The sequence below is a fragment of the Vipera berus genome (assembly GCF_964194415.1).
Source record: "Vipera berus genome assembly, chromosome: 2".
NCBI classification, from domain to species: Eukaryota; Metazoa; Chordata; class Lepidosauria; order Squamata; family Viperidae; genus Vipera; species Vipera berus.
The window spans coordinates 33,077,230-33,103,142 of NC_138203.1; the positions used below are offsets into that span (position 1 = coordinate 33,077,230).

Sequence of the window (25,913 nt, forward strand, 5' to 3'; positions counted from 1 at the left end):
ATATATATATCTACATCATCTATAACTATATCTGAATCAAAAAAAAGTTGGAACTCTTTCTATTATCCTTTTTTCTTTTCGGCACATTTACTTTTCTTTTTTTGAGCCTTTTTCTAATTTTTTATCACTGTTTACCTTTTAACTTGATATAGTTATGAAAAATCTGGGCTACTGTCTTAATTTTGTGGTCAACCCATGTTCTATCAAAGCCATTGCAAAATTTGAAAGGAATAGTCCATTGTTGGAGTGAGAAACTTCAGTTACTGAGTCTTCCCAATTAGATATAAAAGAACTACACTTATTGAATGAAAATTAAAAATTAACCAGATTATGATTTATTGCATTTTATTTGTGAATTTTTTGTTTTCTTACAAAAAAGACAGGCACAATTTATTTAAAATACCTCCAATACACTGCAAAAAACAGATCACTATTCCAATTACTTCTTTACACTTAAATTAAAAGGCTGTGTATAGATTTTACTGAGGCAGTAGTGCATTTTTAATAGGAATGAATTGCAAAATATATATTTTATACAGTAAATGTTAAATTTATTACTTATAAAACTTTAAATTGTACAATAATTGACTTTACAATTGACAGGGTTCTGGAAAAATAGCACTTAAGAAATATTTGCCAAAGCTATTCTTTAGAGACTCATATTAGAAATTATTTTTCCTATGAATAATAAGGAAAACTGTACTTGATATTGATTTACAAGTATATAATTTTACTGAGGTAAGATTTCTATATATGCTGTTCAAATGTCCATATTTTTAAAATCAGACATACAATGTTTGGATGTCACTTGATCTTATCTTTAATTGAGTACCAACACCACAGAAATCAGGAAGTGTTTTAAGCTGATTCGTAGATTCTTATTTTATTATTATATTATCAAAGGATGAAAAAGGCACACAAGTAATTTCTTCTGGGCTGCCTTGAAGAAAGATCTGTTGTATAATAGATTCAAATATTTAGGCTACAGACAGAACTGGGACTTGATTGAAAGAAAATGTAGTGAATCATTTTCCATAGAATTTCTTGTTCAGCAGAAAAATCAGGAGATTCACATTCACTTTAGCTTTCTCAAACATTTTCATTACAGAAACACCTTCATATTGCATTTGAAGCAAGTCCTGCAGCAAGGAAGAAAAGTGAAAGTATTTTCAAATTGAAGTCAGAATTGCCATTGCTTATAAGTTAAACATGAAGACAAGCAAAATGTGAAAACAGCCCTCCCTAGCATTTTTCCTAATGCTATATGGACCTAAATCCAATCTTGAAAATTAAAATCAATTAGTCTCAAAACGATTTATACAATTGATACAATTAAGACAAGCAGAAAACTGTGCAATAGGAAGGCATTATATTTAGACAACTTCCCTCCATAAGTTGGGATACTAGCTAGCAACTGTCATGAACTTTTATATCAAATTTATCCTGAAAGCAAGCAGTTTGATGAGTCAGTCACTATTTGCTTTTGCTATAATAGATGGTAGTTTGTTGCTTCCTTGTTCTTTTTCCTTTATTTTGGGGAAGATTAGTGCTCCTGCACTGGGAAAGAAGAGACACAAACCCAAGGACAAATGCAAATCCAGTAAGATCGAAAAATAGTGGCAAAGTATTGCTGAATTGTGACTACTTTAAAAAAGGATTATAATCCTGCATTACAAGAAAGCACAAGTATCTCTATAAGAAAAGACTAGTGAAGACAGACTTATGCAGATTGTCAATAGTTATGTCAGAGTAATTATCTAATTCAATGTTTCTCAATCATGATGGACAACAATTCTGATAATTGATGTCAACATATCTTAACATTGCTGTGCTTCAAAAGCACTGCTCTAATCACTTGTCCTAATTTTTGGCAGTGTATGTTTTATCTCAAACTTTATCAATAATAAAAATGGCAAAAATCCAAGAACTAATCTGGCATAACTGATGGAATTCTTCTGCCTTTTTATTGTTTGATATGAAGATTCTGATAAGAGTAAACTACTTTGTAAAGTCCTGCAGTTCAAAATAGGACCTCTGATGCTGCCTGAATGCATGTTGCAAGTTATTTCCTTCTTTCTATTCCCGCTCTAGAGAAGCCTCCAATGAAGCACACATGATTTAAAACACAATTTACCTGAAAATGGAGCTGTACTTTTTCCATCTCCACACCTAAGAATTTAGCTTTAATATCGAAGTCACCCACCTCTTCACCAGGTGTAATTTCAAACATTACATTCTTAAATCTGTGAAGAAGAAAAATAATCATTTGTAAGTAGAAATATATTTCACATTAAGATGTTACTGAGTTAAAACCAAAAATCTTGTGAAAATGACTCATTTAAATGAAAAATTCATTTGAATAGATAAATCAGCTATACAAAACCTACTGATTAGGCTGAAGTTCATCGATTTCTAGAATAACTCCCTTTTCATACAGTCTTGCTGCCGTGTATTTCAGTGAAATATTCTTCAGTTTGTTTCTTTTCTCCTCTTGCTTTCCATTTAATTTAATAGATCTTCGTGAATTTCTGTAAATTGAATCAGATAATTTTAGGCCACCCACAGAAGAAACATGTTTTCCTTTTGCTAATAAAGACAAAAATAAAATAAATACAAATACTAATAGTTTATCAAGCAAAAAACATCTGTACCGGCATTCTCTTTTTTTGAGGAGCAAAGGCACTCATAAGTTGTTAAAAGGGGAATCTATGTTAATAAATTAATGAAATGAAAATAAGAATTGATGATTGTCACCCCCACCTTCATGAACTAGGATCTTCACAATGTCTTGCTGCCTTAATTTTTTTTAATAAACAACTCAAGGTATCTAATGTTCATTCTTCCTATTTTCCTTACAACAACCCTGTGAGGTAGATTGGCCCAAAGTCATCCAGCTGGCTTTCCTTGCTAAATTGGGGCTTGACTCATAGTCTCCTGGTTTCTAGTCCGTAGACTTAACCACTAGACTAAGCTGACATTGAGTATTCAGAGACTTGACCTCTGTACTTTCAAGAAAAAAGGCTGTGCAATAATAAAGATAATTAATTATATGCTTCAGGTGTGTAAGGGACAGGCATTTTTTCAATCTCTTGAAGAGAATACATTCTTTAATAATATTTTACCCACCTAGGACTATGGGCAAAATATTCTGTCCCATAACACACTGTAGTTAGAGAAATGTTTTGTTTTTAGGTTTAGAGATCTTAAAGACACAATTATCTGGTTTAACTTGCAGGGCATAATACATTCATTCTGTCTTCTTGTTTTATTTAAAATGGCACAATCAGAGATCAGCCATTTTGGCATTGAATTTCATCAATATTAATGCAACGTGCCTCAGAGCCTGTATCTAAATCAATGACTCCCAACCTTTTGGGCACCAGGGACCAGTTCTATGAAGGGTGTTTTTTCCACAAAATGGGGGGGGACATGGTTTCGTGAGCAGCCTGGATCCTGTACATGCGCAGATGGGGCTTTGCTCACTTATGTGGCCTGGTTCCTGGAGGGCTGTGGACCAATGGCTTGTCTGCAGTGCAGGATTGGGGACCCCTGATCTAAAGGACATAAATTGACCATCCCTGCATAATAACAGCTCCTAGAAAAGATCAGTCGCTTTACCTATGAAGTTGCTTATTTGAAAGCTTATAGAATGATATTAAAATAGAGGTTCCCAAACCTTTTTGATTCATAACACTCACAACGTCTCAGTAAATTTTTTCACAGCACCAAACTGTTCTGTATTAAAATATGTAACAACCCATATACAGTTGCAAGAAAAAGTATGTGAATCCTTTGGGATTACGTGGAGTTTTGCATGAACTGGCCATAAAATGCGCTCTAAACGTCATGTAAGTCACAACAATAGAAAAACACAGTCTGCTTAAAATAATACTACACAAACATTAGCTGTTGTCATTTTTTAATTGAACATAAGATGGAAACATTCACAGTGCAGGGTGGAAAAAGTATGTGAACCTTTGGACTTAATAACTGGTTGACCCTCCTTTGGCAGCAATAACCTCAACCAAACGTTTCCTGTAGTTGCAGATCAGACCTGCACAACTATCTGGAGTAATTTTGGACCACTCCTCTTCACAAAACTGTTTCAGTGTAGCAATATTCTTGGGATGTCTGGTGTGAATCGCTGTCTTAAGGTCATGCCACAGCATTTCAATCGGGTTGCGGTCAGGGGCCACTCCAGAAGGCGTGTTCTGTTCTGTTGAAGACATTGTTTTGTTGAATTACTTGCATGCTTTGGGTCATTGTCCTGTTGCATCACTCATCCTCTGCGGAGCTTCAGTTGGCGGACAGATGGTCGTACGTTTTCCTGCAAAATGTCCTGATAAACTCTGGAATTCATTTTCCCATCAATGACAACAATCCGTTCAGGTCCTGAGGCAGCAAAGCAGCCCCAAACCATTGATGATCCCTCTGCTATGCTTTACAGTGGGGATGAGGTTTTGATGTTGGTGCGCTGTGCCTTTTTTTCTCCACGCATAGTGTTGTGTGTTTTTCCCAAACAACTCAATTTTGGTTTCATCACAGTATATTTTGCCAGTAGTGCTGTGGAACATCCAGGTGCTCTTTTGCAAACTTCAAACGTGCTGCAATATTTTTTTGGACAGCAATGGCTTCCTCCGTAGTGTCCTCCCATATACTCCATTCTTGTTTAATGTTTTCCTTATTGTAGATGTGTCAACAAAAATGTTAGCATGTGCCAGAGATTTCTGTAGGTCTTTAGCTGACACTCTAGGATTCTTCTTTACCTCATTAAGCATTATGCGCTGTGCTCTTGCAGTCATTTTTACAGGACGACCACGCCTAGGGAGAGTAGCAACAGTGCTAAACTTTCTCCATTTGTAGACAGTCTGTCTTACCGTGGACACATGAACATCAAGGCTTTTGGAGATACTTTTGTAACCCTTTCCAGCTTCATGCAAGTCAACAATTCTTGATCGTAGGTCTTCTGAGAGCTCTTTTCTGTGAGGCATGGTTCACATCAGACAGTGCTTCTTGAGACCAGTAAAGCCAAAACAGGTGTGTGTTTTTAAAGGGCAGGACAGCTGTCAGCAACACATCCAATATCATCACACTGATTGGAGTCAAGGTTGGCTCACTCCTGGCTCCAATTAGCTCTTGGAGAAGTCATTAGGCTAGGGGTTTACATACTTTTCCACCCTGCACTGTGAATGCTTCCATCTTATGTTCAATTAAAACATGACAACAGCTAATGTTTGTGTAGTATTATTTTAAGCAGACTGTGTTTTTCTATTGTTGTGACTTACATGACGTTTAGAGCGCATTTTATGGCCAATTCATGCAAAACTCCACGTAATCCCAAAGGGTTCACATACTTTTTCTTGCAACTGTAATGATAAAAAATAATCTCCGCATTGCCTAGGTTGAGAGGTTTATCTTAGTAGCATCTGTAGAGCCAAGGTCCTTCAGATTTGTTTAAATATTTAAAAGGTTCAGTAATTTATTTTCTAACATAAATCAGTAGTGTTTTGATTTTAATATGTAACAGATAACAATAATGCAAACATTTGCCATGACAGGTAGAAAGTACTTTCTTTGTAAATAAAAAGTTTTTACTCACTTTCTTGTCAAATTATCTAAACATGTTTTAATATACGTATTGTAATAATTTATTTGATCTTCATAAAAAGCTTTCTTGGAATTGAGTGCATTCAGTGTCTGCTGAAGTTTTACCAACTCTGCTTTTCGATGTTGTCTGTATCTTCTTTGATTTCTGATATCCTAAAAAATCATTTCAGAAAAGAAAAACTTATTTCCTTACTGGATTTTTAAAAATCTGCAAACAAATCCTACCTTAGAGAGTTGCAAGAATAAAGTAAGATTTTAGGAAAGGAATGATAGGAATCTGAAGGGAAATTGCTATTTATGCTTTTACAGATAGTTCTCAACTTACAATCACAATTGACCCCAAAGTTTTTGCTGCTAAACAAGACAAATGAGTTTTGCTCCATTTATGACCTTTCTTGCCATAGTTGTTAAGTGAATCATTACAGCTGTTAACTTAGCAACACAGTTGTTAAGTGAATCTGGCTTCCCCATTGACTTTGCTTATCAGAAGGTCACATGTCCCTGAGATACTGCAACTGTCATGAACACATGCCAATTGCCAAGTGTCCAAATTTTGATTATATGACCATGGGGATGCTGCAACGGTCATAAGTGTGGAAAAACAGTCGTAACTCACTTTTTCGGTGCCATTGTAACTTCAAATGAACACTAAACAATTGTTTGTAAATCAAGCACTACCTATATTGGCAAAGCACTTGTTCTTTTATTTATTTAGGAAATTTATATGGCCACTTACTCACAGTGACTCTAGGCAGCTTATGAGCAATAGAAACACAATATAAAAAATAAAAGAAATTATCTCCATAGTCAAATAAAGTGCTCAGTGTGATGCTACACAATGTTTAATTTCATCTAGACATAACCAGTATTCAACACCAAGATTCAATATTGGTATCTAGGAAGCAAGTAACTGGAACATTTTGCTATTATGGAGAAGCTGAATGCATTATACTTTCTACATGGTAATTGCAAAACCATCCCTGTATATTAAAAATGAACACTATGTATGAATCTTTCTAATGCAGGCAATTGAATTAAACATATTGAATCTGCATCATGTTGGTCATTACCACAACTGTTTTTTGAAGTATAGAGAATAAGAGAATAACTCACTAACAGTCAATGCAGCATGAACTTGCCGTCAAAATAAGTTTATAATAAAATATAATTATATATTTAAAATTCATGAACAAATATTATATTCAGATATCCAAGCCTGTCATTTCTTTAATTTAGGTTACTAGGAATATTTCATCAATGTTTATATTTCACTTTATAACATGCTATTTTACTCAAAATGAATCTATTATATTCAGGATGAAAAGCAGAAAAATGTAATAATATTTCCACAACCTTGGCTATTTCATTTATGATTTCTTGATATTTGTTTTCAGATGAAACCAGCCCAACTTGTTCCAGTGTTCGCAGGTTTCTCTGGATTTTCCTTTTCTTTTGTTCTAATGGTAACTGCCCTTCTTCAAGAATAGATCGACTATGTTTCATTTTCTCTGGTGTTTTAGAATCTAAAATTGCACGTTTTTCTATTATTTTCATGTGTTCAGCTTCCTAAGGAAAAACAGCAGTTCAAATAAGACAATATACTGTATTCATAGGCAGACAAAGATTACCACCTTTTATATAAGCAAGTTTATATGTTCATATCACAATTAAGAATTGCATATTCTACCTTTTCATGTATACACAAAACCAATACATCTAACGAGAACATTGGGCAGGCATCAAGGAAGATTCAGCAATAAAGACAGACTTCAGTGTGGAAGCAGAGAGCTGTGGTATATTTAGATGGCTGGCTTTATCCATATTATTTCTTAGATTCATATCCTGCCTTTTCTTCTGGAGGTTAAGGTGGCTTACACAGAAATCTTCTTCCCTCATTTTATCCTATAGCAATCTGTGTACTTGTTGGGCTGTGAATGACTAATCAAAAATCACCCAGTGAGTTCTTATGGCTGACAGTAGACTTGAATCCGGAATGCCTAGCTTTAGTTCTTAGTTCTTAACTACTACACTGGTTTCCTTACCAGGAATAACCATTTTAACAAGTGGATTAAAAAACAAGCCTAAGGCAAGAGATATTTTCATTTCTATTATTACAGCACAAATATTTCCTAACAGACAGATATATAACATGTAAGGAAACCAGTGTAGTAGTTAAAAATTTACTTATGCTCCCCAATCTCTTCAACATTTCCTTTGTAACCATTCTATTAGATCAGGGGTGTCAAACTCGCAATGTCACATGACGTGTCGCAACGTATTGTGACTTTTCCCCCATTGCCAGCAATGGGGTGGGCGCAGTTTCGTTATGATGCATCCGGCCCACGGGCCGGCAGTTTGCCACCCCTGTTCTAGATACTTTCTCCTCCTCCTTGTCCTCCTCCAAATGTTTCCATATTGGATAGTACTCCAGCAATACATCTCTGTAAATCTTTCTTTAAAGAGTTCAGAGCAACTTACATATGGACTTCTCTTGATTCTATCCCACAAAAATTACACTGGGAGGTAATTTGGCTTGAGAGAAAATAACTGGCTCAAGGTCATCCAGTGAGTTTTCATGGTTAAGTTTCCATTATTAAGAGTCTTCTCAGTCCTCGTCCAAAATCTTAATGACTATAGCAGTGGTGGCAAACCTATGGCACGGGTGCCAGAGGCGGCACTCAGAGCCCTTTCTGTGGGCACGCACGCCATTACCCCAGACCCACCTCCCCCCATGGCCCCCTCACTAGCAGTCCCCTCGGAGGAGAGTCCCCCCCGAGCACAGCCTGCGTGGAGCAGCACAGCCAAGGACATGGCAGCTGAGCAGTGGGGACAAGACTTGCCCTCATAACCATTGCACGCAGTTGATGCTGTGGGGCACGGGCAGGGGGCGTGGCTGCCACGGCGCTGCTGGGCCGCCTGGGTGATTTGCGGTGGGCTGTGAAGTCGGTGGGTGGCTCCACAGGCAGGGGGGGGCAGTTTTTGGGCACTTGGTCTCTAAAGGGTTCGCCATCACTGGACTATAGCATTTTGACATCGATTTTCTTAGTGATATTTGTAGATTATAAAGAGCAATATGTAAAAACATGTAAACATAAATACTCTGATGCAGCTACTGATATTTTCTCAGAATATTTTTTATCTTTCTATCCAACTACATAAAGGAGAAACCTCTCGCTAGAGAAACAAACAGTGGCATCCCAATTTTCTGAGATCAGGGAGTCTCTAGCCATGATTTCCAGCCAGCAGGGTCTGAAACTATGCTGACTGAGTTCTATAGTACACCATATCTGGAAGACATCAGGTTAGGGAAGGGTAAGCTATTGGGTCTAGGGAACCATCCTGCACTAATCACAGTATTCTAGCTTCTAAACTAAAGAAGAAGAAAGACTCAAGAGTGCTAATGTATTGGAAATAGGGTAGAATGAACACATAGTATACTTGTTATTCAATTATTCCCCAGAATGGAGATAGCCACTTTAAGAATATATTCACTTATTTGTATTTTATAATATTATTTCAGAATTGAAATGTTCAGATTCATACAAAATGGTATGGTTACCTGAGGTTCAGAGGCTGGTGTTTCCAGAATTTTTGCAAGTGACTCCCCAGGCTGAGCTTGTATTAAATCAATAATAAGCCTTTTTGTTCTTAATGAAAAAGGGCAGAGAAATTGTGATTAATGGATGGTTATTAAAAACTGCTACAGTATTTTATATATACCGGTAGATATCTATTCAGAAATAATTCTCACTCTATCAATACAGTCTCCTCATATAAGCATGCATCCTCCCTGAGGATTACTATATAATACCTGGTGGGAGAGCTCACTAACTCTAATGAAAAATGTGACTATGTAACCAAAAGAGGAGGTATGGGTCTCTGAAGGCATGAGGGAATGCAACCTGTCCAGGCAAAGAATTACAAAATAAAATCTAGAAGTGATGGCAAGCACTTTCAACACTGATAAATTTTCAGACTACCATAAGCCAATCTATTCTTGTATAATTGTGGCTTTATGTTGATTTATTTTTGTAGCATCCTCTCTGGAAAAGTACGTATGAGCCTTCAAATCAACATTAATTCCTGGAACTGCCTGGACAACTCCCTGGGGTATGACTCACTTAATAACTGTCTTTTTTAGCAACAAAAATGTTTGGCTCAGTTGTGGTTGTAAGTCGAGGACTACCTATATTGCTTTTTCCTTCATTTGTTTATGAACTGCACTTTTCATGCTTTTTAAGAATGGCACAATTTGTTCACTGTGGTTTTAATGAAAAAGCCTCATATTGAAATACCTTAGATTAAGACTAAGGGTATATTTCTGCTTCTTACATGTGTTACATTTGGCAAATAACTTTAGAGTGAAATGGTAAAATAATATTCTTTTTTAAAGTAATTTTAAACTAAACGTTTTACAAAGAACATAAGAACCAACATATACTAATAATGAACAAAAACAGCAAAGAAAGAAGAAAAATGAAGAAAGAAAAAAATTAGAATCTTCTGATTTCCTTTTCGGCAAATATAATTATAAAATTATTTCATAGTCTATGATTACAAAAGTTCACTCTTTTGTATCCAATGTTATATTCTTGATTATCATACAGAAATATAGTGTGTATACATATACATATACATATACATATTAGGCCTTTTGCACAGCAATTTTCTGCAATTCCTTAAGGCAACTGTATCTTATCCCAGGATTGTGAAGGTGCTGCAAGGTGCAGCTGTTTAGATCCCAGGAAAAAGTATAGTAGTAACTGCTAACAGGTGCTGTATTTATGCTCCCAGACTCTACAAAGTACACCCCACACAGATAGAACATAGACAGACAAATCAATCACAACACATAGAAATGAAGTGAGACTCCATTTCAACTAAGAACTAAAATGGCAGCAAACCATAAAAAGTAGAAATTAATTTTCATCATAATCCCATGGAATGTCTTTGTGCTTTTTAAAAAAGGGTACTTTTAATATTTCTAACTATATAAATCCAAGGCAGATGTTTCCTTTGGTTTCCTGAAAGTCTAATCTATATCCTGCTGCTCAGTGTCTTTTTCATGTAACCTTATCATGAAACCACTTCAGTGTTCTTTCTACGAACTTTCCAATAGCATTTTAATTTAGAGATGCAGCCAAATACCCTCATAAAAATTCAACCTTGCACTTAATAACACGACAGGAATTAAGGAAATTTCTAAATGTGTCTCACTGTGCATTTGTAATTTTAAGAATGATTATAAAACTCAGTATTAAACCTACTACCTATTAGGCTTAAATAAAGTTTTCATACACATACAGGCACATATATTTATTACTGTCTAACACCTCTTCTCATCATGTACTTAAAGCATGCACAAAGTTTTTCAGTCACTAAAGAAAGCAATTATTAGTAATTATTACGAATCATTGACATAAGCCTTTTAAATACCACATATTTTAAAAACATACTTTATCATTAGGCCCTTAATGTCTTGTTCTTCCCCTTCCCGTAAATCATATTTCCTGGTCAATGAAAGAGAAATTTCTGTTTTAACAAGCTGATTTAAAGTAGTTTCCTTGTTAGGATCATTGGGATCAATAGCTCCTTCCCCTGCAGAGAGGGAAAAAAACACATTAGTGCTTCTAACTTTTTGTTTATGAAGTTTTTTTAAAAAAAACATGAAAAGTCAGAACAAAAGCAGAGAAAGACAACACTGCACAGGTAGTGCTTACTTTAAAAAACTTTTCAATGAGAGCAAAAATTCAGAAAGATTTTGTGTATGAACTACATGAAGTATATTTGTAGTTCAATTACTCAAACATGTTATTCTGTTCTATAGAAAGTTATGGGAATAAAAGAGATAAGAAATTTATAAACAGTTCTGACTGTATGCTACATGCTATTCTGATTGAGATCATGTCATTGTGGCCAGAACATTTTGTTTTCAAGGGTGTGTGTGTATGTATGGGTAGTTATGCAGTTTCCATTGCAAAGGAAGGAAATACATTTTCAAATAAACAAAAATCCTGGGAACTTGCATTAACTCAAACAAAAATATTGGTCTAGTTTAACATATCGTTTTAAATCGATGCACAGGTTATATCCAATGTTTTAGTTGCCTTTTTGTGTTTTTTGTTGCATTTTCTTACCAAGAAAAGTCTCTACATCTGGAACTTCCCCCAACCCTTGCAAGAGTTCATTTAAGACATCATTTTGGTCTGGAGCAATGGCATCCTGATGTTCTAACAATAGCTGCAAATGAGATTATACTTGTTTAAACTACAAATCTGATGTTTCCACATACTAATGAACTATTTAAATACATAACAGAACCAGAATGATAATAATATAAATGGAAATAATCACAAAACCAAAAGAGATCATAAAAAAGCATTTCATGAGACAGTAGAAGTAAATTGTATTCATACAAAGAAATGCAAAACTCATATTCATATGGAAGAAATTATTTCATATGGATAGGAAATAAATCATCCCATTCTGAGATGTCTCTTCAATGCCATTTTAGGAATCAAACAACAGGAAGAATTTATGTACAGGAAAGAAGATACAGTCATAAAATAGATTCTTAATTTTTGAATTGTAATTTACTCCAATAATTTGTTACTCAAAGCTGCTATTGTATATGCAAAAGTGTGCTCTTCATCTGAAAAGACTATGGAATTTTTAAAGTAATACTACTATGTTCATGTTCATATTAATTGGATTTGGTTAATAGAGAATTGTCACAATCCTAAAGATATTTGGCACAAAAATCACATAAATTATTAGTCAATGAAACCAATATCAATTGTTTGATTTGAAGAATTCACTGAGAGAGGATTCTATTTAATGGTTTTCAATTCTCTATTATAAATCTATTGCTCCTACAAAACACCTCATTTCACAGTTGAGAATACTAATGGATTTTGAATGGGATCTGCTGGCAGAAGAAGCTATGTGCCAATAAACTGTGAGAGGGCATTTTTTATTGTCCCCAGCATAGATCCTATAAGAACTTAGGAACCCTACAGAAAAAAAACAAAATGGGGGGAGGAGGAGGGAAGTTATTCTCTTCCTCTCTTTAGTGGAGGATTATTTTGTTCAATATGATTTGCAACATTTCATTCTTGCTGTTACGGGAATGTTTTTGCTTATTTTTCATAATAATGTCTTTAAAAATCATTGTTCTAAAAAACAAAATGTTCTCTGGATTTCTGTAAAATTCCAAATGTGTTACTGTAAAAATATTACATATTTCAGTTTCAGGAAACTGATCAACATGGTTAAAAATTCAGGAATACTAAAAAAAGGTTAAAGGTCAACAAGCAGAAAATTTATTATGCTTTTCAAGTGTTTAAGCAATAAACTCAAGCAAATGTTTTTTAAAAATGTGCTGCATTAACTTTTCAACTATGCTTTTCCTACAGTCAGCAAGTATTAGCGCTATCAGAGGAACTATATCTACAGCCATAAATAACTATTAGAGATGCAGCTATGTTTTTTCACCTAAGTCCAAGATATCATCCTTGAAAGAAATGTTAATTTATAGATAAATAAAAAGAGAATGATCATCCAAATTTATTTCCTCTAATTAGTCTGCCTGCAATCAGTAATTTTACTTGAGGTGTTAAGAAATAAGGAAGATTATGATAATACATAACTTCCATTAAATAATCACCATTATTTAACATTTCTCAAATTTGTTATTAAAGCATGCCATGCTCTGAATATCATCCCATTACAATTTTACAAAATCTAGTTGCCCTAAACTTAAATTATCTGCCTACATGGCATTAAACTCAGAACTCTGAAGATCAAATCTGAATACCGGTAATTCTAATCCTTCAGGAAGTTAAATATTTAGTCATTAAATTATATCACATTTTTATGTTGCAAACAGGAAAAAACTAAGAGAACTAGAAACATTTTATGGAGGAGTAAAAGGGAGATCTGAAATTAGTTTTTAGATGTTCCATTGCACCACTGCAATTCCAGTTTTATCCTATTTGGGTTGTCCACTATATTCTTCTTGGAATATTTAAATAAAGCATGGTTATAATGGTTACGTATGGAACCCTTTTCATTCTTTTTAAAGATTTCTTTATACATATGTAACAGGTCTTGTTTAAAATTAACATTCTGAAGAAGTATAAAAAAAGAGATAAAAAGTCTGCTATCCAACTGTAATCCCTTTCCAATCTGTATGAAATGGATTATACAAAAATTAAAAGTATAAACTGGTGACTTGTTCCATTTTCAAAATTTTTTATTAAGAATTCCTGCCCTTTCTCCCAACAATTCTTATATGCACTGATTGTCTTTGTTAACACTAAGAAAAAGGAAAGTAACAAACACAATTCACTTTCTCTTTGAAAATCTATCAAATACTCTTGAACATTTCTTTACTTAAAAGAACCCTAAAGAAATGATTTCTTATTAAAGTATCCAAATATTTGCTCAAATCTTCATGCTATCACAATAGGAAGAAAATATTTGGTCTCTATTATTAAATTATACATTTTACATTTCAGCTCCACAGTGCCCAAAACTTAAAATTTTCTTTTGTATACACTTACTGAATGGGTGTTGATAATTTCTTCAATAGATATATATATTACTGGCTTACTAAGAGTCACCATATCGGAATATTCATCAATATTGAATTTTTCTTCAGGTTCGGGAACCACACATGCTGCTTGAAAAAAATTTCTAAGGTGGAAAAAGAATGGAGTTTCAGAACACTACACATATATGCCACCACTATCCAATTGCTTAAAGTTTTCTAACTCTATATGGAGAAAAGGCATTTTAAGATACATTTTCTTCTTAGCATTAACTTAAAAGGGTCAATAGTAGTTTGATTAATTATTTTCAGGTTCATGGAAAAGCCAGAAAAAAAGATGGGCTGTTTCAATGAACAGCAGAGAAGTGCTGTGCTTATGCAAAGTCTGAATCACTCCTGAGAAAATTCTGATGCAGGCTCAGCCTTAACAAGAATGCAGAATCTGAATGTTGAATATTAAGAAAATGAAATGTTATGAAAATAAATGAATGTTAAGAAAAAGAAAAGCCTTTTATTTTCTTCAGCAGAAAGTTAAAACCATCAAGTTTACAAAAAATATAAAGTGTGTGTGTAGAAGAGATACTTTCAACTCACGCTTTATAGTGTACGTCCATATTTAGATCAGTACAAACCTGAATTTTTCATATGTTTCGGATAGATAACTGTTCATTGATGAGAGATGAGCATTTTCCCCTTCAAAGAGGTTATTTGATGCAGCATGTTGAAGGACTTTGGCTACACAACCTAAATTTCTCCTCTGATCAGAATGTATCTGTCCTCCAGCTGTCATATCAATGATGTCAAAACCATCAGGTGCAACAATAGCTGGATTCATAAACCGATAGTATAGGAGATTTCCAACAATCTATTGGGGAAAGACACTTTTAGATACTTCTACTTGGCATATTTATTCATAGATTTAACCCTACTTCTTAAACAATTGGTTAAATACTACAAGCTAGAGGGAATATCAGAGATAAAATCCAATAGGTTTGGATCAAACCTATAATCCACGACTACATAACGTATCTGAAGATATAACTGATACCTATGTATAGTGTAATACTTAGTATGACTTATTATCATACTTATAATAGTATTATCATACTTATAATAGTTAGGAAATAAACATTGTCAACATTTTCAGCAATTGTTTATAGATATTTATGTAAGAATGAAGATGTACCTAAATAAGAAAATGAACTCTTCCCCCCAATAATTACATGCAAGAAGGGAGACTTATAAATATCTTATAAACATTTTGTTTATAAGACATTAGATGTGAATGGGTAGGAGGTGCTAGTGGATGCAGATAACCTACTGAAAATCATAGATCCTTTCAACATCAGTTGCATGAGAGGAACCATTTGAATTTTAACTCTTTTTGTAATGCTAAAAGCATTTTTCTTTTTCTTCTTTTTCCCTTAATTTATCCCACTTCCTTTTCCTTATTTGCATCCTGTTCTCTTCCTTTCTTGGTACAGCTATTTATTCCTTTTCCTCTTTTCTTAATCCTGTTCTTTCTTTCCTTCTCAAATCCTGACAGATATATCTACACATGTACACACACGTTTATCTACCACTCAAACATTTATGGGGGACGAATCTTCAGGATTGGCTGCAGCTGGAGTTGGCAATGAAGACTGACAAGATGAAAAACTAGACATTTTTCCCCCCTCTTTATGCTGGGATGAGCAGAGGAGACTTTTTAAATTCAGTGTCATCTTCCTTTTCAATAAAAACTGTTTCATAATGATGAATAAATATTTTAAGTAGATGCATTGATTGTTGCATTTTGTCAAAACAGTCACATGTAAATAAATTATTGGAGGTGTGGTCAATCGTTCTGATTTTATGTAAAAGCCTTGCCTTTCCAAACTGTAAAATGTAGTAGTGAATACACTCTCAGTGACTTTCATTCCCCCCCATTTCACACTAATAAATAAGACAGCTTTCTTTGGCAGAGTGGTGCAACAGGATGGGGGGGGGGGAAGAGATATCCAAGTTAAAACATTTCATTCCATTTTTCTCTTTCTCTTTTCCATTGCCTTAAATGTCCATATGATGAGTATAATAAGACATGTATTTTAAAGTTTTGGGAAAAACAACTTGACACCAAGGAATATCTTCACTATGATAAAAAATTTAGAGCTGAAAGGAACTTTTTACCTCTTTAATCATGCAATATTAGAGACTGCCTAAAGAAGACCAAGAGACAATTTGGTGTGATGATTAAAGCATCAGACTGGAGACTGGGAGTTTTAGTCTTGCACAAAGCCAGCTGGGTGACTTTGAGCCAATCACTCACTCTCAATCCTAGGAAGGAGGCAAACCCCTTCCCCAAAGAAACCTTGCCAAGAAAACTGCAGGGACTAGTCAACACTGACTCAAAGGCACCAAAGACAAAAACAAAACAAAAAGAGTTATTGAAGCAACAAAAGCCCCACTTGAGTGATCAGAGAACTCCGACTGGATCGACTGGATCGTGAATCATATGGAGAGCTACAGTTGCATTCAAGTTATCCTCCCTCCCAGTGCTTTTTTTGTAAAAGAAAAAGGTGCCGGAACTCACACATGTCATACAACCCGCCTTGCCTACCCTACAAGGTTCCATCCAAAAAAGGTGCCGGAACTCCGTTCTGAGCGTTCAATGAGAAAAAAAGCCCTGCTCCCTCCAGAACTCATAGAAGCTATAAAGTTGTGGAAATTGCAAGCTCAACCCTCTTCTCTTTTTGAACCCTTCACACGTTCAGGCAAATGCCTAACTCTTATTGTAAAGCACGTATTTTGCATGGCCTATTGCTTCAGCTTTCTAGGCTGGATAAAATATCACTGCCACTTTATATAAGCAATTTCAAACCAAGACAAATAAATTAATTTGTTCCAACATTACCAGACATAGAAACAAAGTTAAAAATATGTTAAGGGTTTTATTTAAAGACTACTAAATCCTGCACCAAATCTCCCTTTACTCACAACTGATAAAAATTGGCAGGCATTTCCTGCCATTTTGAGAGAGGACACACTTATGTCCAGTACTGTAGGCCTAAAATAGTTTTGATATTGTTTGAAAAAGAGAGAAATAAATACCCTAATGCAGAAAATTGCAATTAGTATTTGTAACTGATTACATTTACTTATATTCTGCGATCTAGAAAATATACTTTACTAAAGCACCTAATTGGAATACTACCTATAAATAAAAGCATAATCAGTAATTTTAAAAACACCCTATTAACATGAATGATATGGCCCACCCATGATGTATTATCAAAGAAGGTTGAGTACCACTGATCTTTATCTAAGAAATCAGTTTTCAGATAGAAATATCATATTGTATTTTTATCCTGGTTCTCCTAAGTTACTCTGTACCCCAATGCAAATAAATAAATTCCCTTTCATATACTTAGAAAGTACAATGAAGCTATTGAATCACCCTCACAAATCTACCTTTAACAGCTCATCTTCTGTTGCATCTGGAAATTTCTCATGAAGTGAGTTCTTCAGAACTTTGGCTATATATCTCAATCCATAACTACATGCAAAAACAGATGAAAAAGAAAAAAAGTGGAAACTTGGAATGAAAAACAATATATTTAAGTCAACCAAAAAAGAAAAACAAAACATTGCATTTAAATACTTTAGAAATAAACAAAACAAGATGACATATCCAAAAAGTAAAAAAGAAAATATATTATGAATGTATTTTAAATCTAAAGTATGGGATTGGTTATAGAGACATAAATACTTCCCTCTGCTGATAAAATATCATTATAAATAAAAACAACTGAGGAATTACAAAATAACTTTGCCTTTTATGTACGAGTTCCACCAACATTCTCAGAGGTCCCTGCACTTACGGCATTAAGTTCAGAGATGAGAATATGGAGGCAAGGACTTTATCTGTTACTGCTCTAAGACTCTGAATTGATGATTCTAGTCGATTCACTACTTCAGCGTGTGTCAAGGCTTGTTCTGTTGTTACATCATAGGGTAATTTGCTACAAAAAGAGAGAAAAAAATGATAAACTACAGAGCACAGAACAATTAATTTTATTGAACATTTTAAAAAGATATACTTCAGCTATTTCATAACATTGAATTTGCTGAAATGATTATAATTATTTGCATCATAGCTTATTTTAATACTAAAGTGTTATTTTTCTATGTATTTATTGAGACATCTCCAATAATCTTACAGACTGCCATGTCATACATATGATGCATTAGATTCTACCAACAATACAATTTTCTTTGACTACATCTTATTTTCAATGCAATTTTTATTCTATCATTATTAATGTTGAGCCCAATATGGCAAAGTGTACAAGGTAAATCCAAAACATTGAAATAACCTATATGTCAGCTAATTATCACTAAATATAAACTGTATTTTTTTATTTATTTTAATTCCATTTATATCCCGCCCTTCTCCGAAGACTCAGGGCGGCTTACAAGCTTAGCAGTAGCCTTCATTCTATGTATATGCCTGCTTATTAGGGCTTTCACACACACCCCAAATGGCATTATTACAAAGTCAGCTTAATTGCCCCCAACAATCTGGGTCCTCATTTTACCTACCTCGGAAGGATGGAAGGCTGAGTCAACCTTGAGCCTGGTGGGATGCGAACCTGCACTAATTGCAGGCAGCTGGTGTTACTTAAGGAGGCATTAGCCCACTGCTCCACCAAGGCTGATTGCTGATTATTTAAAACACTGAACTATACTTAAAACTATACTCCTATTTTGATAGGAAAATAATAATTTTAATGGAAACACATTCTCACATCACCCATGAATTTCAAGATACATATGCACATATATGCATATCTATTTTAAAACATTTTAAAATTTTATCTTATGTAATCTTTTTAACGAGGTCCAAAATTGTAATGACCCTTCCAGGAAACAGCACAGTATTGATTACTATACAGGTAGTCCTTGACTTACAACCACAATTGAGCCCAATGTTTCTGTTGTTAAGTGAGACATTTGTTAGGTGAGCTTTGCCCCATTTTATGACCTTTATTGCCAGAGTTGTTAAATGAATCACTGCACTTGATAAGTTGGTAACACTGTTGTTAAGTGAATGTGGCATCCCCATTGACTTTGCTGGTCAAAACGTTGCAAAAAGGGATCACATGGAAGACTGCAACCATCATATAAATATGAAGCAACTGTCTAGCATCCAAACATAAATCATATGACCATAGGGATTAAATTATAGAGAAATTATAGGGATGCTACAACAGTTATAAGTGTGAAAAATGGTCATAAGCAAGTTTTTTTCAGTGCTGTTGTAATTTTGAATGGTCACTAAATGAGTTGTTGTAAGTCGAGAACTAAGAAATATTTTAAAAATCAGGGGAAAAAATATTGAGACCCCAAAGTATTCTAAAACAGATTGACTAAATAATGTTATTTATGCAATAAAGGGCACAATTGGGATGAATCTAAAGCTTACACATAATAAGACCTGTAATTCATTTTAACAGAATGAGTATCAAACACATATTATAATAGCTGTGAATCAGTCTAGTCAGATATATTTCATTTTTATATATCAAACAAATGAAGCTTTTTAAAATGAAATTATTGTATTTTAAAGTCTTTCTTCTAGGGCAGAAGGGCCTCATTCAGCAGAAACAGAGAAGCCTTCAAGTATAGCAAAGTTAAGTTCCACATTTGAAAATAATAATATTAAATACATAAGAGCCATGGTTAGAATGCAGTACTGCAGGCTAACTCACTGCTCACTCCAGGAATTCAGTGCTGAGTGGCTCAAGGTCAACTCAGCCTTCCATCCTTCCAAGGTCACTAAAATAAGGACCCAGATTGTTGGGGGCAATATGCTGACTGTAGACTGCTTAGAGAGGGCTGTAAAGCACTGTAAAGCAGTATATAAGTCTAAGTGTTATTGCTATAATGTATGTAAAAGCACTGCTATCTTTAAGTATTTCATTCAAATAACAATCGTTTTTTAAATGTCCGAAGATTTTATGTTTATGTTTATGTTTATTGGACTTATATACCGCCCTTCTCCCATAGGACTCAGGGCGGTTCACAAGGAATTTAAAATAACAATACACATTACAAAAGTTAAGAACAATTAAAATAATTAAATCTAGTCCTTGAATAAAATAAAACCCCTATTAAACTCCAATTAAAACCCAATTAAATAAAATTACAATTAAAATTCTCAGTCCAGGCCAGAAAGCTCGAAGAGCGAGGTCTTCAGGTCCCAGCGGAATGAACGAAGGTCAGAAGCAGTCCTAAGCTCTACGGGCAGCTGGTTCCAAAGGGCAGGCGCACCCACAGAGAAGGCCCTGAGAAGGCCCTCCCTGTGGGAGCGCACAGGATGAAGGGAGCTTGATGCCGGCAGCAGGTGTTCCCTCAAATATCCCAGACCCAAGCCATTTAGGGCTTTATAGGTCATCACCAGCACCTTGAATCTCACCCGGAGGGCAACCGGAAGCCAATGCAGCTCGCGGAGCAGAGGTGTTACATGGGAGTATTGGGAAACCCCCATCACAACTCGCGCGGCTGCATTTTGCACCAGCTGAAGCCTCCGAGTGGTCCTCAAGGGCAGCCCCATGTAGAGAGCGTTGCAGTAGTCCAACTGGGAGGTCACGAGTGCATGAGTGACTGTGCGTAGGGCATCTCGGTCCAGATAGGGCCGCAACTGGCGCACCAGGCGAACCTGGGCAAAGGCCCCCCTGGTCACGGCTCCTATATGATCTTCAAAACTGAGCCGCAAATCCAGGAGGACGCCCATGTTGCGAGCCCTATCAACGGGGGGTAACACCTCACCCCCCATCATTAAAGGTGGAATAGACTGGTTAACCTGAGATGCCAGTACGCACAGCCACTCAGTCTTGGCAGGATTGAGACGAAGCCTGTTTCTCCCCATCCAGACCCGGAACGCATCCAGGCAACGGGACATCACGGCGAGGCCATCGCTGGGTTGGTTCGGGGTGGAGAAAAAAGTTGGGTATCATCAGCATACTGATGATACCCCACCCCGAAACCACGAATGATCTCGCCCAGCGGCTTCATATAGATGTTGAACAGGAGGGGAGAGAGAAACGACCCCTGACGAACTCCACAAACGAGAGGACTCGGGGCAGATCTCTGCCCTCCCATCAACACCAACTGCGAGTGGCCCAGGAGATAGGAGAACCACTGCAAAACAGTGCCTCCCACTCCCAACCCCCTGAGACGCCGCAGTAGGATACCATGGTCGATGGTATCAAAAGCCGCTGAGAGATCTAATAGGACTAGGACAGAGGAACAACCCATGTCCTGAGCCCGCCAGAGATCATTCACCAGCGCGACCAATGCCGTCTCCGTGCTGTACCCAGGCCTGAAGCCCGATTGGTATGGGTCAAGGTAATCAGTTTCCTCCAGGAACAGAGGAAGCTGATGCGCCACCACACTCTCAACAACCTTCACCAAAAAGCGAAGTACTCCATTGATTTGGTGATCTAATTTACTTCATCCTCAATAAGATCTAGCTTTCGCTATTTGAAAGCATATAATCAATGTATCAAATCAAATATTACTTTTCTACTATGTATTCATAACTTACATAGATTGCATGGCCATTATGTTTCTGAATGTGTTCATGATTGTCATTTAGCCGATCTTTTGAGATTAAATAATACAATCTATTTTAAACCATCACATTAATTTAATGTCAGTATTTTTTCAGAGCCTAACAAAAACTAAAGTTGAAAACCCCCAAACAGACTTCCTAATTATTTACTGCAGTATTTCTCAAACTCGGCAGCTTGAAGATGGGTGGACCTCAACTCCCAGCCTAGCTAGCAGGGGAATTCTGGGAGTTATAGTCCAGCCATTTTCAAACTGCCAAGGTTGAGAAACTCTGATTTTCTATGTTTTAATATAATCTTCTCCACTCTAGAGTTCTTCAAATATATTGGAATGCAATTCAAATAATTTCATTTGTTATGAGTAACCAATATTCTTTGCTGTTTGTCATCTATTCTGTCATAATCCTCCTCTTTCATCCCAAATTTTGCAACAGCACCTACAAATACTAAAAAACCCACAGTTATATTAATTTGTTGTGTACTGACCTGGCCTCTCCAGTTTGCATTTCCAGCTGGTTTACCCATGCTTTGTACACTTCCACAGGACTTGTATTGATGACTAGGGATTTGTCATCCATTATGTCCTTTACCACTGATGACAACAGCTGACGCAATGTATTCTGCCCTCGTGCACCTCGATTGAAGCTAACCACCATCTTTATGACAGTAGGATTTCCTGTGACAATATCCTGAATCTGATCTACTTTAGAACTGCAGTAAAGAAAATTAGCAACATTTATATTTTGACTTCAGGCATCAAATCCGTATTTTTGCTATTGCAGTGAGTTTTTTTTAAATTAATCATGTTTTTGCAAAACTACTCTGTTTAATGCAAAAATTAGATGAAGGAACATTTTGAAATATAAATGTAGATCTACTCAATTAACCCACATCATTTCCGCTGAAGTTTACAGCCTGATCCTTAAACCTCTTTAGTGTGATGCAAGCATCGTATGTTGAGCAAGGAGAAACAACTTCCCACTTTACCAGCCATGAAAAACCCATTATATTCCCTACACAAGTTTAAAGGAAATTTAAGTTTAATGCATAGTTTTTCTCTATTGTGCCTACTCAAACAAATATTAAAAAGTGAAGGGAACTAATATGCATACTTTATTTCTTCTTCTAGAGCAGTTTTAAACAACTTCAGAAGTAAGTACTCTTCTCGTTGATTAGAAGCATAATTGTATAATGTAAAGATAACTGTATCCATAAATTTAGTAGATTTGTTCTGGGGCATCTGGAAAATGAGCTTTGCCAAATAAGTTGGATTAGTCTGTGTAAAGAATATTAAGAGTTAATAGAATGGAACATCCACATGTATTTTTCAACAGACTATTGATTTACTGACAAGAAATCTAAACAGTTCTTAATATATAAAAAATATATTTGTACTTATGATTGAAAATTCTCTTGTAAAAGTGTTACCATTAGACTAGAAATCAAAATTAATTACATTACAACCATTATACCTTATAACCAGGGTACTAATATTTATTTATTTAATTTATTTATATCCCACCTTTATTTTTACAAACAACCCAAGGTGACAGTCATATATAGCACACCTTCCTCTGCCTGTTTTCTCCATAATATCCCTGAGATGAGTTGGGCTGAAAGTGACTAGGCCAAAGTCATTCACTGGATTGCATGGCTAGGGTGTGACTTGAATTCACAACCTCCTGCTTTCTAGCCTGGTGCCTTAACCACTAGACCAAACCAGCTTATGACCACTTCCCAAAGTTATGGCCATTGCAGCACTCCTCATGTGATCAAAATTCAGGTGTTTGGCAGCATACCATACCCTTTTGGCCCCTGAACTCCATAGCCCCTGCTGTCTGAATTGCCCTTCATAGTTTTCCAGCTGCTGACTAAATATGCCCAGCATGGCCCTTTGTGTGGTAGATGCTGGCTGCACAAGATTTTATTTCCAAGATTGTGTATGAGAGTTGGGGGGAATTGAAGGGGAGAGTATGTGAGTGAGTGAGTGTGTGTCTCTCTCTGTGTGTAAAGGATTGAAGAATCTGGATTACATTATAACGAGGTTTGTTCAGATTGATTTCAACTGGTTTGGTTTCAAAAATTGCTACAGCCACAGACAATAAAAAAGGACATCTATGATCCTCTATAATGCATATTTTATAATATTATAAATTCTCAGTTACTGTTTACTTGCCTGAAGAAGGTAAAACAAGTGTTGATAGGCTTCCAGTTTTTTTCTCCTCTCTTTGCTCAAGCCTTTGATGCCTTGCTTTTCTCCAGTTACCATCTCTTGCAGCTGGTTTTTGCTTTTTTTGTTCAGCTTCTTGCTATGTGACACAACATCCTGAAAAATGAAAGCCATGTCAACACTTCAAATCTGATATTTGGTAGAAATAAAAGCTATTGCAGTCAAATTCATTTCAATTTAGCATTTTGAGAGAAGTTCATAGTATGGCAATGAGTACCTGATCAATTACAAAAATAAAACCACTATGACAAAAATCTATCAAGCAATTCCTGAAAAGGAAGCGATTCAGTGCTTAGACCTTGGCTTGGCTTTAAGCCCCATCAATAGAAATACAGTTTCTTATGAGAGAGAGTTTAAATAAAATCTGGCAATTGAGAAGAGGAAGAGACACAATAATCCTTCGGTTTCTAAAGTTGAAGCTTGGTGAGTCCATTTGTAATTTTGATATATCTTGCAAGTGCAAAAATGTTCAAAGCATCTACTTAACAGAATGTTATTGTCCCTTACTAGTACTTTGCCCTTTTTTCTGACAGGTTAGCATATTTTCCAATTAACTTCTGGTTTTTGTGCACTTATTTAAGAAGATTTACAAGACACATTTGAGATCTTGTGCATATGCATGAATGGTGGAAGATGCTTCTCTGAAGCATGTAGTTCCCAAATGCTCCCAACTTTTTTTTCCAGTTAGAAAATAATGTTAAAAATGTAAAACTCATGGCAGCAAATCTGGCAGGAACTAAGAGAGGTATCTCAGGCAGTCTGGTGAAGGTGAATGTCTGTTAAATTCAAATGGATGTTGTTGTTGTTAGCTGCGAAGTCGTGTCTGACCCATTGCGACCCCATAGACAACGTTCCTCCAGGCCTTTCTGTCCTCTACCATCTTCTGGAGTCCATTTAAGCTCACGCCTACTGCATCAGAGACTCCATCCAGCCACCTCATTCTCTGTCGTCCCCTTCTTCTATTGCCCTCAATCTTTCCCAGCATTAGGCTCTTCTCCAGTGAGTCCTTCCTTCTCATTAGGTGGCCAAAGTATTTGAGTTTCAACTTCATGATCTGGCATTCTAAAGAGCAGTCAGGGTTGATCTCCTCTAGAACTGACCGGTTTGATCGCCTTGCAGTCCAAGGGACTCGCAGGAGTCTTCTCCAGCACCATAGTTCAAAGGCCTCAATTTATTTATTTATTTATTTAGTTATATTTATATACCGCCCTATTCCCTGAGGACTCAGGGCGGTTTACAGGGAATTAAAAATCCAAAATACAAAAATTAAGAACCAAATTAAAAAATATTAAATTAACCCTGTAGACAGTTAAAAAGAACCCCAAATTAAAAATTCCTCCTCAGTCTGGGCCCGAGAGCTCGAAGAGCCAGGTCTTCAGGCCCCGGCGGAATGATCGAAGGTCGGGGGCAGTTCTCAGCTCCACCGGCAGCTGGTTCCAGAGGGCAGGCGCTCCCACCGAGAAGGCCCTATCCCTGGGTGTCACCCGCCGGCAGTCTCTTACCGGCGGGACCCTGAGCAGACCCTCCCTGTGGGAGCGCACTGGGCGAAGGGCATTTGATGCCGGCAGCAGGTGTTCCCTCAGATATCCCGGACCCAGGCCATGTAGGGCTTTATAGGTGATAACCTATAATTCAATTTAATTCAACCTATAATATATAATTCTTTGGCAGTCAGCCTTTCTTATGGTCCAACTTTCACTGCCTTACATTGCAACTGGGAAGACCATAGCCTTGACTATATGCACTTTTGTTGACAGGGTGATGTCTCTGCTTTTTAGTGTGCTGTCTAGATTTGCCATTGCTTTCCTTCCCAGGAGCAAGTGTCTTTAAATTTCATGGCTACAGTCCCCATCTGCAGTGATCTTGGAGCCCAGGAAAATAAAATCTGTCACTACCTCCATTTCTTCCCCAT

The 25,913-nt window shown here is 36.1% G+C and overlaps 1 protein-coding gene across 2 annotated transcripts in view; it reads right to left on the minus strand.

Moving 5' to 3' along the window:
* Positions 1-328: 328 nt before the first annotated feature.
* The window catches only part of IQGAP2 (IQ motif containing GTPase activating protein 2), a 139,590-nt gene continuing 114,005 nt past the window's right edge, over positions 329-25,913 (minus strand). For both annotated transcript variants that reach the window (XM_081318729.1, XM_081318728.1), the window contains 15 exons: positions 23,948-24,097; positions 22,884-23,047; positions 22,258-22,482; positions 18,019-18,159; positions 17,609-17,693; positions 14,791-15,023; positions 14,172-14,304; positions 11,745-11,847; positions 11,064-11,205; positions 9,167-9,254; positions 6,961-7,173; positions 5,600-5,760; positions 2,388-2,528; positions 2,135-2,243; positions 329-1,139 (listed from right to left, as the gene is read on the minus strand). In XM_081318729.1, the coding sequence (XP_081174855.1) occupies positions 1,026-1,139; positions 2,135-2,243; positions 2,388-2,528; positions 5,600-5,760; positions 6,961-7,173; positions 9,167-9,254; positions 11,064-11,205; positions 11,745-11,847; positions 14,172-14,304; positions 14,791-15,023; positions 17,609-17,693; positions 18,019-18,159; positions 22,258-22,482; positions 22,884-23,047; positions 23,948-24,097 (2,202 nt within the window). In that variant the 3' untranslated portion in view covers positions 329-1,025. The remainder of the gene's footprint in view (positions 1,140-2,134; positions 2,244-2,387; positions 2,529-5,599; positions 5,761-6,960; positions 7,174-9,166; positions 9,255-11,063; positions 11,206-11,744; positions 11,848-14,171; positions 14,305-14,790; positions 15,024-17,608; positions 17,694-18,018; positions 18,160-22,257; positions 22,483-22,883; positions 23,048-23,947; positions 24,098-25,913) is intronic.